Raw genomic sequence first — 14,749 nt, forward strand, 5'->3', positions numbered from 1 at the left:
TGTCTCAAAGAATTATTTTCAACAAATAGCATTGAAGCATTGGCCAAGGTGGGAAGAAGACCAAGAGAACTGTCTAGGCAGTGACTCAACATGCTGAAGCCAGGAGTAGCAGCTGATACCCTCCATCTTCAGAGCCTTACTATTTACAGTCATTGATCTCTCCCTTTCATAACACCCCAATTCAGCCACCAGAATGGACTTCCCAAGGACAGTCTTCCCTTAAAAGGTGGTTGGCACAGAATCTGGGGGGTAATGCAAGTCCTCTGGCAGCCAGTAGGGTTGCAGCTTGGAAAGTCTCCCTAAGAGAAGGCTTGGAGAACTGTCCACCTTATCTTTTCTTTCTTGCTGTTAACAGGCTAATACTTCTTCAGAACTTCCAAGTTCTGAAGAAGCTAATACATCTTCAGAACCTCCAAGTGCTTTAGGACCTCTGAGCTGCTGACAGACAACAGTGTTTCAGAGCTGCCTCCTTGTGAGTACTCCACTGTCCTCAACTGGAGATGATGATCAGGGGATGAGATACTGAGTTTATCCCCAGAAAGAAAATGAAACCGAGAATCAGTGCATTGCATGAACAGAGCTGACTGTCCTCCACTAAGGTTTGAGAAGGGCCTATTAATGACACCTTGCATGTGGGCCCAAGGCTGGCTGTCAATCAAGCAGCCTCTCCCACCTAATATCCTTGGCAAATATGAATTTGTGAGTAACAGGTTTGAATGATGGTAAGGAGACTGGAAGGCTCTTTGCTCATAAGGGCTTCATCAATCTGAGAATCTGAAGGTAGAAGTCAGCCTTCAGGAAACTTTTCTCAGCTGAAGTGTGTGTGCAAGTGAAGGAGGAAAGAGCATGAGAGTCGATTTCAGGGAAGCTGGTGAGGTTCTTCTGTGATTCCTGCCACCCCACCGTTAGTAATGTTGTCTTTGGGTCTCCAAGGCTTTGCACTACTTATTGATGTAAAAAAGCAACTGGGAGGGCTGACTCTGTTATCTTTCTTAGTTTGTTCCTTCCTAGCTAGCACCACCCAGGTTGATAACTCAGCTAGGGCAAAAGAGGGGCTTTAAGAGTTGGCAAGAGTTCTAAGATACTGGAGAGGGGTACAAAATGGGATCAATGCTTATATAATTATTATTATTTTGCCAAGGATTGGCCCTGGTAATTAGAGGAAAAAAAAAATGCCCTGAATAGAAATGAGATATAAGTTTGTGAGAGGAAACATAAAGGATTTGAGCCAGGCCTTAACAGTGGAGAGCCTAGAACCCAATCTAAGAGTTTGTAATATGGTACAAGCCACACAAAACTACCTAAGCACTGCATCCTTATTTGTGGGCACCTGTGCAAAAAGCACCTTGATATATTTCTTAATATAACAGACCACAGATGGCCAATAGATATCTTCTCAAGTGTTCTTGATCAGTAGGTAATTGCTGTTGGGAGTGATACAGTAAGAAGGTTTCTGAAGTAATTTTTGGTCCCTGGAAAAAGGGCTATAGCTGATTAACAACGCCTGCGTCAGATGCAGGAATGAGGAGGGTCAGCCCATGTGCCTAGTATTTTCCATTGCTATGCTAAACCTTGTTTTTGTTGGTTGTCTTCACTAGACTTGAGATGATCTGTAGCAATCTTTATGCGATATATCTAGTTTAGACACTCCCATCACCTCACTTTCTCAGTTTCAAAAATCACGTCAAACTTAAGCATTCTCTCCACCTCATTCTGGATCCATCTCTTCCCATATTAATTCAAAAGGAGTGGACAGGTAACTGGCTGAACAGAGGCAAAGAGGGACCCCAAAGAGGTGGAGGCTTCTATGCGCGTTTGGCTAATTTCCTCTTAACTTTCGGAGGCTGAGCACAGGAGAGAGGGAAGAGCTGCCCAACCACAGGTGTGGCTGGGGTAGCGGGAGCTGGAAGACTGTGGAAAGCATGATGGCCGTGCTGGGGTGTTGGGGACCGAGGCTGTGAACTCTTCGGCTTCCCTCTGACAGCCCCTCTGGAACACAGTCCAGACAGATCCCATCCAAGACGGCTGTCTGTTCCAGAACTCTAGCTACTCGGGGCAACAGTGAGGTCCTCAGACCCAAAGCCTGCTCTAGCCTGGAGGGGCAGGAAGGCTTGGATAAGGATGATAACTCAAGAGTCCCTAAAATTCCAGCAGTCTCTGGAGGGCTCCAACATCACAGAAATTTAACACTGTTCCACTTGGTTATAAAATCTAACACTGGCTTAGACATTCTGGACTCTCAGTGAGGGTTCCAGCATCTTAAGTCCCTCAATCCCCTTCCAGGATGAGAAGCCCACCCATGGGGGACTTCACTTCTCACCATGTGGGCCTATGAGGGGTTTTCTCTTGCAGAAGGGCTAAGAGGTGAGGAGCTGTGGAAAAATGTGGGTCACTTTTAAGGCAGACTGTTTGGTTGTGTGGGGTTTTTCCTAACCTAGTCCTACCATCTTGGGGTACTCAATGTATAGGATAGAGCAGCCGGAAAAGTAGCAGCAAATGTGGTCCCAAGGCAAGATTTGGGGAATGGGAGGGATATTATGGCCTCAAGCCTCAAGCAGGGGGCTGTTGTTATAATACCTTGACATTGCAATCCTAAGCCATTTCTAGCTTGGCCTCGAACCCCGGAGTTGCGGTAAAATCCCCCATGGCAGCAGAAGAATTTGGGGGCTTTGCATACCTTGGATTCTTTACCTCTTCCTGGGTCCTACTTCCCTAGAAGGTAGGTGATCAGAGACCATTTCACTTCCAGTCCCAAAGGACTGCACACTTGTGCACACCTTACGTATTTTAAGCCTCAGGGTGTGAGCTATCTTAGCATTTCAACACTTGGTCTTGGCAGTTTCTGTAACTCTCTTTCTCCCAAGGACAGTGTTGGCTAGGAGCTTGGGAGAGGAAAGACTGAGTCTGCCCCAGTCTCTCTCTGCTCAGTCTCCAAAACTGCCCTCACGCGGATGTTTGCATGGGTGCGTACGCATGCATGCCTACTAACCACAGATGGGCACACTCCTAGATACATAACTCCTAGATACATGTTTCTTGCTGTGGTCGTGTGACAAACGGTTAGAATTTTAGGAGGCTCAGGGACTGCACGCCGTATATGCAATCCATCTAAGACTTTGGGATGGGATTCCATTCCATCATTCAACATGGCGAGACTTGGTTCACGTGCCCCCACTACGAGTCCTTCCTGGGTGAAATTAAAGGCAGACCGGTTGGGTGCTAAGGATCCCTGGTGTGGAGAGGCCATTCCGTTGAGCAGCTGACTGTGAAATCAATACCAAAGGGATGCGGGTCCTGGCATTGGGAATTCTTTGACAACTCCTTGTCCTTCCTTAGCCATGGCTGTATCCTCGGAGGTCTTTCCGGCTGTGTTCTTGGGCCTGGGGGTCCCGACAAGCACAGTCACCCTGTAGGTCACAAGACATAGGGAAGGGGGTGACCTGCAGAGAGAAAGGTAGAAGAAGTGAGCCAGGTGGTTGAGGCCAAAGCAGCAAATTCCAGAGAGGCAGTGCAGGGCAGAGGGCAGATCACTGGGTCTGGGGAGCAGCAGATTCCAGATTAAGACATGACTCTGCTTCTTACTAGCCCTGTGATAACTTTTTTATCAAGGTCACCATGGTCATTATCATAGCACTTCCCATTTTCAGGGGCATTTATTACAGGTCAGGCAAAGTGCTAAATGCTTTCCAAACAAACAGGAACACACGGAATCCTTTGACAACTCTGTAAGACAGACACAAAAACAATCGCCCTTTTATAGAAGGAGAAACTTCTATAGAAGTGCCTTTTATAGAAGGCGCAGAAAGGGGCAGGCATTTGCCCAAAGTAATAAGTGACAAATCTGGTATTTAAAGTAGGACAGGTAACCTCCCCCTGAGCCCCAGGTTCCTAGCTGTGGAATCAGTAGAATAAAGACCGACCTTGCACTGTGGACTCACTCTGAGGGCCGAATGAAATCATGGGTGAAAAATTGTAATGTACTACACCAGAGTTGGTTAATAGACCTGTACAATGGAATATCTAACCTATAGGGCTGTTGTGGTGATCAAGTGGTATAAAGGATGTGACAGGGTCTTTTAAGAAAACATAACAACTCTCTGCATATATTGGTCATTTTGATTTTGAGAGGCAATGACGAAAACAACAAAAGCATTTGTCAGCAAGCTCAGACCACCTTCTAGGGGGCTGAAATCCTGGTGGGGAACATTTCACAGAGAGATTTTTGCACAAAATTTGGTTGAAGGATCTCGGGAGCAGATTTCACCATGAGAAAAAGTGAGAGGCACACAACATGACAATTCGATATATGTATATATTACGAAGGTTGGAAAAAAAATTAAAAGAAATTTAAAAAGAAAAAGCGAGAGGCCCAAGTGTCAGTTCCCAGTTCATCCCTTCACACGCTGTGTGACCTTGGGCTGGCTGTCCTTTCTAGAAACCGTGAGAAAGAGCCCAGTAGACTGAATGTCCTCCCCACACAGCGGAGGATCTGTCTTTCCAAAGAGCACAGTGCTGTCCCTGCTTGAGCCCCAGCCTGGGCTGACGCGAGTGGATTTCACCTCATTGCATCATGACATTTGCATATAACTTTCCCCAGAGGGTCCCCCATCTGCACAGATGGATTTAATGACCTCACTCGCCTGCTGCCTGGGCAGGGTCTCAAATGCTCACACAGGCCTGGAGAGCATCTTTGTCTCTCTAGCTTGTGGGTTCATTCTCTGTAATTCTTTTTCTCTCTGCCCCTGTGCCCGCCGCCCTCCCATCCATCTTTCCCTCCCAACCTCTCTCCACCCTGCAACTTTTCAACAATTTAAAACGTAGGAATGAACAGGAAGATTGAAGTATAAGCCCCAGCTCTTCACCTAACTAACTGAGGTGTGACCTTGAGCACGTGACAATTTCTCTGCGCCTCAGTTAACTCCGTCGTGAAATGGGAGTGATGAAAGCACACACCTCCAGAGGTCGTGACAAGGGGTAGTGAACCAACCAATGAAAAACCCCTAGCAGGCAGCGCGTGCCGCATGCCCAGTGCTCCACTCTCTCACGCAGGCGAGACGGGGACTGTGTCAGCCTTGTTCCTTCTTGTTTCCCCAGGGCCTAAGCCACAGAATACGGATGCAGGCCTGTTTGCTTCTCCATTTCTCTCCGACTGACTCTCTCACTGTGCTCAGGCTAGGGCACTTGTTTCTCTTTTCAATTTAAGCTCACAGGTGCGTGATGCCGTGGTGAGTATCCCCAGAGCTGCTTCCATGCAGAGCCTGCCTTGCTGCTTACAACTGCTCTCTGTGCCCTGTTCAGGACACTTCCTAGCCTCCATGCCTAGGCAGAGGTGGTACCGTCTGATCTAGGGTATTCTTCTGCAACCTTTTCACCTCTAAGAGAAGCAGAGAATGTTAGAATTGGAAGAGACCTAGAGAACACCCTCCAGTCTGTGTGGGGAAACTGAGGGCAGAGCCACGTCCAAATCTAACAAGCAGCTGAGGTCGAGTGGGGAGACCACCACCATGGGAGCCGAGAGGCCTGGATTAGCATCTTCATTTGCCTCATTCTCGCTGAACAACTTTGGGAAAAACTTTTAGGAAAAACCCCTTCACCGCCATCACCCTGAGTTTCTGCATCTACAAAAGGATGATTTAAAAAAAAATGTATTTCATATGGTTGTGAGCAAAGATGAAGGATGCAAAAACCCGTCCTCCTTCCCATGCTAACATTAAGATGACCCAGTTATCGCTCACGTCTTCTGCACATTTAAGAAGTTTTCTCTGTAACTAACTCTTTCCCATTGGGCTCCTCGATTCTTTGGGGACGGCTTCACATCTGGTCTATGTCTCATGCTTCCTGCTGCACCTCACACAGGCAAACATGCAACAGATTCTATCTCTCAGAATAAGACACAAAGTCCTTAGCAAGAGTTCAAGGCCTTGCATGATCGCCACACACTTCTCAGACCTCACCTGGTTCCCTTCGTCCCCTCACTCTCTGTGGCTTTATTTACTGGTTCCTCAAATACTCCCAGTGTTTTTCTGCTTTTAAGCCTTCAGCCATCCCTGTTCCTCCCTGCTCCTGCCCTTTCCTGGCCAGCTCCTCTTCACGTGCCAGGTCTTATCTCAAGCACCACCTCCTCCCTTGTCAGTCTGACCAAAGATGGCACCATCATGCTCATCCCATTTCCCATCCTCCTCTCCTTACACCATTCTTGTACGGAATCACTTCTGCACTTGTGTGCCAGGGCAGTCTGGGCAGGGACCATGTCTGTTGTTGAACAGACATGGTCTTCATCTACCATATGAGTAGATGGATGAGTCTTCATCTACCATATGGCAGGCATTCGATGGACCCACGGATGGACCCATGGATGGAGCGACATATGAATGCACAAATATACAGGAAAAACACAAGTCACGGAGCCTCTGTTCTTGCACTCATGTGCTGTGTGACTTTGTACAAGTTACCTCCCTTCTCTGGGCTTCGGGTTCCCTTCTCATCTGTACATTAAGAGTTGATTTTAATGATCTCTACCTTCCCTTCTGTCTGAAAATCCTTCTCAGTCTGAGAAAGCCAGAAGGCAATGCCCTGGGCAGAAAAGGTGGAGAAATGCAGACTTTCTCCACAGCTTGTGTCTTACACGACGTTCCCCTTTCTGCCATCCCCAGTTCCACTGGCTTCTCCAAAGTTACCGGCTGGCAGGGCCCTACACCAGTTAGCTTCTCAGGCCCGTCTGGCCAGTCTGGCTGTGAGAGCATAGTGTGACCATTTGCTTTCCTCCCTGGGCCAGCCCAGGGAGTTTCAGCGTTTCCCTAAAGAAATGGGTCTGGAACCTAAGGGAAGGAATTTCAGTCAGAACACAACAAAGTCTAGAAGGTTTGGTCTCAGGGAAAAGAAAGATCCGGGTTCTCCTTGTGGCCCCCCATATGCTTGTAAACGCAGCTGCGTCTACTGAGCCCTCGCTAGGGGCCTGGGAGGCAGCACTGCACGACTTGCGGCAGGTCCGTGGCACCTGCGGACTTGGACTCCCCTCTGTGAGACAAGGGTTCTGGTGAGGAGCCAGTGAAGCAATGCTGTCTGTCTCCACACCAGCTCGTGGAGGTCCCAGTGCAGAGGACCCGCACCGGCACCTTGCCCTTCCTCTCGCCTCTCCGTGAACTGCCTGTTCAGTGCCTGCCTCGGAGATCGAGGGCCTACAAAGGGGAAGAGAAGGTGGAGATCGCCAGCTCCGCCCACTCCCCCAGGTGTTCCCAGGTCTGACCTGGAAGAGACGGGGAAGCCTGTCTGTCCAGGTTCAAGGCCGTGAACACCACTGTACACACACATACACGCGGGCACCTCCTGAGGCTGCCCGCGTGTTGGGTGATTCCCATGTGCTAGCTCATGGGCTCCACACAACCTCGGAAGGCTTACAGATGGGAAAACAGAGGCTTCAGAATGTTTAAAAAGAAACAAACTTGCCCCGGGCCTCACTTAGTAGATGCTGCAGGATTCTAACCCCCGCTCCAAACACTGAGAGCTCATCAGCAAGTGAGAGTAAGGGGGAGGCACCCCTTCACACCCCGGCCAGGCTGACTGCTGCGTGGTCTGTTTGTTTAACAGCCACTGGCCTTTTATCCCTTATTTTGTGCCTGGCACCCAGTTACTCACTCTTCCCAGCAACACTAATAAGGCAGCTATTCTTACTATCCTCGTTTTATGTCTTAGAGGAAACGAAGATGCAAAGCGGTGAGTCACTGGTCTGGCAGGGGCTTGGGATCTGCGCCCATTTGTAACCGCTCCTTGGCACCGCCCCCACGAGGCAGGTAGAATAGGAGTCAGGGTCCCCTTTTCACAGAGGGAGAAACTGATATGGAGAGAAGAGTCCCATCCCGATAAAGCCGGCTCTGAGCCCGATTCCCAGATGCCCTGATTGATTCCCCAAGCAGCTTCCCACCTTATCCCCCAGACGGCCTCCCAAGAAAACCTACCACCCACAGCACCGATGCGATGGTGGCCAGTTTACATCTGGGATTCCCAGCACCATGTGGCCAGACGGTCCCATAAACGGCTTGGCCACCCACTCTGGGAGTCTGTCAACAAGCCCAGGCTGGTGACTAAAGGCCAGGATTCTCTCTTTTTCCTCTAGGCTGGAGATGGTGGTGCTCAGCACAGGGGTTTCTCCCAGTGGGTGAGCTGCCCAGGATAACACCTCCACCCGCGTGTGTGAGCGGCTCAGGAATGCAGCCTGGCAAACGCCACAGCGCCCTGGCTGAAGGTCTGTCTGAGGCTGGATTCTGACTCAGACTCAACAGGGAGGTCACAAGCAGAGACTGTGCAGTTGTGGGGCAGCAGGAGGCATCCTGCGCTGACGGTCAGAAAGGCTGGCTGTCCACCCACCCACCGTGGAGCCCTGGGCGAGTCACTTTACCACAGTGAGCCTGGGGGTCTTCATAGTGTTGACGGAAAGACTTGATGACATCAAGTAGACCAAGGCCTGATGCTGAGGATGAGGGCTCCCCTGCAAGCTCCTTTGGGGTAGGGCAGATCTGTGCCTGGCACGGGGCAGGCAGCAGTCAATGAATACAGAAGCTTGTCTAAACGTGGGTAAGTGGTGGAGAAAATGGAGAAAAAGCCTGGGTAAAGTGGAGGAACACACCAGGCTAGATGAGAAGGAGACTTGGGTTTGATTCCTTGCACTCTTAGTCATGTAGTAGTGTAGGCTAGTAGGCAAGTTACTTCTTTTGGCCGGGGGGGAAGTGGGGCGGGCTTCAGTTTGTCTGTCTATAAAATGGGGGAAATAACAGTCCTGCCACAGAGAAGTATTTTGGATAAAGTATAAAATTCAAGTAAAGCACTTGCACAGTGCATGGTGTATAGTATGTGCTCAGTAAATAATGCTGGTGATGGTGACAGTGGTGATGGCATTGACAATGGATAATAATTTGGGGGGATAGAAAGGTCTGATTCCTTTCATAGGATCAAGTTGAAATGAGTGTTTAATTCACCCACAGGAAAAAGTCAAAGCTACACCCCAAATGGGGGAAATCATAATACTCCAGAAAGCAGTGAATTTTGGACAAGGAGATTAGTCTACTTTGCTTAGTCATTTGCCTGTCATCTCTTACCAATCTTACAAGTTGAGCACATCCGTCCCCTCTTCCAGGAAGCCTTTTAGGGTCCTCTAGGCTGGTTCAGTGCTTAAAATCATTGAATACCCTCACTGCTCCCTGGATAAAGTTCAAATTCCCCAGCGTGGTTTATAAAAGCCTTGCTCATGCCTCTAGTCTCACCTCTCACCCGTTCCCCTCTTGCACTGCACTCTAGGCATATTCAGGGATTAGGGTTTCCTTAATGTGTTCCCTTGTTCTGGGCTTTTCACAGACTCTGCCCTCTACCAGAAATACTCTTCTCTCTCATCTTCATCTCTGGCCCTCCTCCTACTTCTTTTACCTGAGTAAGACCTACTGCACCTTCCACGTCTCACCTCTGATGCTGCCTTCTCTAGGAAGCTACGGTGATGCTCCTCAATTGCTGTGTCTCCATTAGCATTTACTGTGCTCTTAATGCCTGGCCACTGGTCCCCAAGATATGAACGTGGCATGGATAGGCCCAGGTCCATCTTGCTCATGGCCTAGCACAGTATCTATCACACAGCAGGTTCTCAACAATGGGGTACACCAGAACTTGGGATACAACAGTGATCAAAATAAATGCACCTTCTTGCTCTCATGAAATTTTCATTCCAGCAGCAAGAGGTATAGAGATTGCCAGACAATAAATAATAAATACATTTTACAGTATGTGCCAAAGTGATGTGTTATGGAAGGAAGAAAGCATGGAAGCCAAGGTAAATGGGTGTGGGAGTGCCAGAGGTGATGTAAGGTGGGTGGTCAGGGTGGGGCACATTGAAAACAACACTTGGGCAAAGACTTGGAGTGAGTCATGAGGATGAATGGAGAAGAATGTTCTCGGCCAAAAGAGCAGCTAATGGTGAAGATTGGAAGGTAGGAGGATGCCTGGCCTGTGTGCGGGATGGCAAGGAGTCCAGAGGGCTGGGGTGAAGTGGAGGAAGGCACCCATGGTGGGGGGTGAGGGCAGAGAGGTCTGGGGGTGGGCAGAGCACGCAGAGCATGCAGGCCATCAGGAGGACTGGTTTTCACTCTGGTAAAATGGAGAGGCACGGAAGGGCTGTGCATAGAGGTGTGAGGCTGCCTGGCTTCTTTTCTGATGACCATTCTGGTTGCTAAGCTGAGATGTTAGAGCTGTTGATGTATATCCCCATCTCTGCAGCTCAACATCCAACCCTTTATCAGCTCTGCGAAGACGGCTGCTTTCCATCTGATGCTTTTGATTATCTTCCCATATCTTATAGAATCACTAGCCTCCTTAGACCAATGGGCTACGTTTGGGTTTCATGCCCTTTCTCAAGAAACCAGGTTTTCACTTAGATAAGCAAATGCATGTGGCAACCCTACTTAATGTCATCAGTTGGGTGTGCCATCCTCTGCTGAAACATGCTCCTGGGATTATTTTTTTTTATTCTCCCCTGATCCCAGCCCTGATTAGCCTTCAAGTTCCTGCTCACTGACCACCTCACTCAGGAAGCCATGTGGAGAGTCCTTAGACATGAATCTAATCCAAATATCAAGAGATAAAAACCTAAGGTGAACCTGGCCTGCCCAAGGCCTCAGAGCTAAGTTGTCGAACTGGGACTACACCCCGACTCCCCAGACATCTTCCAGAATCAGTCTCTTAGCAGCCGCCCGAAACATGACCGTAACCAGCGTTCCAGGCCACCACGCCTTAGAAAGCCCTGGTATGTCCAATATTTTAAGGTTGTCTCTCCTTCCTCCCTTACACCCCCGGCACATGCTTACTTAGAATGATTCCAATTAGAAATGAATATGTTTTTGTTATTGTTACGAGGGGAAACTGTTGAAGCAACCGTTCTGGAAATCTGCTCTGTATTCTAGACTCAAGGCTCCAACAGGAAAATAATAAGCTGGCATGTGAGCAGCTGAGTCCCGCCCCTTCCTGCCTGCCTTGAGCTGCACACAGGTGTCTGGGCAGGAAGCTGGTCACCCCTGTCAGATGGAGTTTCCTGCACTGTCTTGCTCTTGTCGGCCAGCGGGGCCCAGGTCACCCCACAAGGCAGACGTGGGGACCAGCTGGTGTCTATACAGACAAACAAGGGGAGGAAGGCTGGAAAGAGCAGACAGACATCATTCTGGCCCAAGTGACTGGGAGGAGGCCCCAGCTCTGGGGACTGGGGAGAGGTTTAGGTGGAGAGTAGGCAGGAAGGAAGTCCAGGAGAAAGTGCTTAGCCCTGGGGCTGGAGTTCATACCTAGGACCCAGGCCAGGAGGACCAGGAAGCAAGAGGCCCATCCACTGAAGGAAGGGCACGGTGCAAGCCCATTGCAACTAGATGTTCAGAACGGGGGTTAGAGGCGGGTGCTGTGCGGCTCAGACTCCCGAGCTTTGTGTCTCAGCTCTACCACTTACTGGCTGTATGACCTCAACCCTTCTAAAGCCTCAGCTGCATCATCTATAAGGTGAAGATAAAAAAGACCACACCTACAACAGGGCTACTGTAGTGATGAAATGAAATGACACATGTAAGAACAGGTGACACTATGCTTGGTAAACAGTAAGCTCTCGAGAAACAGTAACTAACTACTATTATTTGCTCGGAGTCAGGAAATCCTAAATCCTACACAGAGATCTGCCACCTGTACAAGTGATTCCACCTGAGTCTCAAATGTGTACTTTGTTGGATGGTTCTGGAGTCTAAATGGAATAATATGCACAGAGATTCTAACCCCTGGCCAAGCACATGGTAAGTGCTCAATTACTGTCATTTGGGAAGGTGCATGAAGTCAGTCTGTGCTGTCAATGAGATCCTGAGCACCAAGCTCGGAGTTTACGGGCAGGGAACTTCCCACAATATGGAACTGGGGCCAAGGGTACAGGTGGGAATTAAACAGGCTAGCAGGTGCAGGGCAGGGGGAGGAGAGGAAGGAAGCCTGCCTCTGGCCCCTCTCCTGCCCTGAGAGGCTTCCTGCTGTGGAAGCGGGAGACAGAAACCAGGACTTTTTTGTGTTCGGGGGAAACTCCTGTCTGGGTAGTCAGGATTGATTGGTAAGGCTGGGAGCCTCAGCCATTCCCCACCCTGTCGTTGCTGCTGAGAAGAGCTGCTTTCTCCTTCTCAAGGGGAGGGGTCCCACACCCGGGGTTCCCTGGCTGTCTGGGTCCACAGTGAAATGTCTCCAACTGGAACAGGCAGGGTCATGCCCAGGTGCACTGAGGACAAGGTTCTGTCCCCACCTGCTTTCCTCTTCTGAGACTCAGCCCCATGCCGGAGAAGGAAAGAGCTGGGCTTGTGAGTCAGACAGAACTGGGTTCGAATTTGGGCCTTGGCACTTGCAGCCAATGAACTCAAACAAGTCCTGTAAGTAGTCTGAGCCCAAACTGGTTCCCCTGTGCAATGGGGCTAACAGCACCCTGCTGGGGTTGACATGAGCATTAAAAAGACAACAGAGGATGAGTGTCTGGCAGTGTCTGACGTGTGGCAGCTCACTTAAGGGTGGTCCATCTTATTATCTACTATCTATCTACCTCTGTACAGCAGCTCACTGCAAGGATAGTTGGTTGTGGATGAGAGAGTAGAAAGGTTCCAAGAAGTTGGAGTTTATGTAGAAGTTAGATTGGGAAATTTAAGTTGTAGGAATATGACTTTAATTCGAATCACCTTTCTTCTCCAGAAGTCAGATTTCCAGGAGTCTTGAATCTGAAGAAAGTTCCAAACACTTCTGAACAACAAATAACTATGACAAAGCCACATGCACCATGAGAGAGGTCATCAGGCTCTCTAATACACAGGTCACACATAGTTCCAACAGCTGGCTCCACTCTGCCTCCAACCACTATTCACCTTCACCAGGAAAGTTCCTACTCATTCTTTAGGTCTCAGTGTAAATGTCTCTTCCTCAGGGAAGCTTTCTCTGACCTTCACACTGTTCTCCAAAAGAAAGATCCCACACCTTTCCTTCATTGTCCCTTCTGAAAAGGTAATTAAATACATAGCTGTATACCTCACTGCTTAAAATCTGGCTCCCAAAACATACTGCGAGCTGTACAAGGGTAGGTATGGTGTCTGTCGGGACTCCACCATGTGCACACAGCCTGGTCCAGTGCTCAGCCCATAGAAATACTCCATGAGCACACATCTCCTTTCATGGAGGGAGCCTGGTCCCCTGCACTCTGAGGCCTAGGCCGACAGGAAGAAGCAACAATTTAAAGTGGGAGAAGGTAATCTTTTAACACAAAAATCCAAAATTGCATTTATAATGTGAGTAGAAAAGAAAAGGGGGAAAAAAAAAGACTAGGGGGCATATTCAGAACTAGCAAAAAGCTAACTAACTCTGGGTCCCTTAGTAAAGAAACAGCACTTATCTCAGGGCCCTGGAGCCTGAAATTGCTGCAGCTGAACCCAGTATGGAAATAGAGAGTCAAAATGGCCATTGGAGATATATAGCTATATATCTATAACTATATATTCAAATGACTGTAATAATTTGGACTCTGCACCTGAACCTCAATCATGACTTCATGTCCCTACCACGCACTCCCTAGAAATAACAATCCATTTAAGGAAGTTTCCCACTAAAATTAAATTAGTTTTATTTTTTAATGTTTTAGTATGTAAGTTATAGTTGGTAGGAAAATTCTTTTAATTGGAGCTGCTCTTTCTTCAGCCGATGGTGTCAGGTGAATAACACTTCATAATTCTACACAAACTTCTTTTTAAAATACAAACTTCATTGTCTGTTCACTGTTGAAGTGGCTGACTCCAAGGGAGTGAAAGAGACACACTGTATTCGTTTGGTAACAGGTATCAAGAGCCTTAAAAATGCTCACACCTGGAGGGGGGATGGAGATGGTGGAAGAGTAGGACGTGGAGCCCACCTTCTCCCACGAAACATTAAAAAAATACATCTACAAGTAGAACAGTTCTCACAGAACAGCTACCAAATGTTGACGGAAGACCTCAGACTTCCAAAAAGAAGAAAGACAAGAAAACCTCCACATAAGCAGGTAGCACAAAAGCAACAAGAAAAAGAAGGAATCTGGATGGGGCCTGAGCCCCAGGGAGGGAGCTGTGAAGGAGAAAAGGTTTCCACGTGCTGGGAAGTATCCTCCCTGGCGGGGAGAGCAGACTGGATGGAGGCGGAGGTTCAGAGCCTAGGAGGAGAGCACAGCAACTCGTTTGCGGAAGGCAAAATGGAGCGTAACCTGCACAGAAGGTCAGCACCACTGCCCTGCGATCCCCAGCCTAAAACACTCCTCTGTTAGTGCAGGTGGGGGCTGGGTGCTGAAGCTCAGGCTTCAGAGGTCAGACCCAAGGAGAGAACCAGGGTTGGCTGTCTGGAAACAGCCTGAAGGGGCTGGACTGTGGCAACCAAGGGTGTACTCAGAAGAAGACTGGGCCCACCAGAGAATCAAGGCACCATTATTGGGGCAGGGGCGCATGAGGAGAGGGGCGGGACCACCATAAGAGCTTCTTTCCCTGTGAGCATTCCCAGGCAACAGGACACCACCTACAGGAGCTCTGGGGGCAGGCACGAGTCACTGCCACCATCGTGGGCTCCAGAGGCAGGCACAGGCCACCACTACGAGACCTGCACGCAGGAGCCTGGCCCTGTCCCCGATGTCCCAGGAGAACTCAGCACCCGCCCTTAAGAAATCCACGAGCAGGCACCAGGCCCTACTGCCAGTGTCCCA

The 14,749-nt window shown here is 49.1% G+C and overlaps 1 protein-coding gene across 1 annotated transcript in view; it reads right to left on the minus strand.

Annotated features, from left to right (window-relative positions):
- Positions 1 to 2,255: 2,255 nt before the first annotated feature.
- PAPPA (pappalysin 1) overlaps positions 2,256 to 14,749 on the minus strand; it is a 248,894-nt gene continuing 236,400 nt past the window's right edge. Inside the window, exon 22 of the mRNA XM_061201000.1 lies at positions 2,256 to 3,440. Coding sequence (XP_061056983.1) covers positions 3,333 to 3,440 — 108 coding nt within the window. The 3' untranslated portion in view covers positions 2,256 to 3,332. The remainder of the gene's footprint in view (positions 3,441 to 14,749) is intronic.

Source organism: Eubalaena glacialis, chromosome 9 (genome assembly GCF_028564815.1).
Source record: "Eubalaena glacialis isolate mEubGla1 chromosome 9, mEubGla1.1.hap2.+ XY, whole genome shotgun sequence".
Lineage (NCBI taxonomy): Eukaryota > Metazoa > Chordata > Mammalia > Artiodactyla > Balaenidae > Eubalaena > Eubalaena glacialis.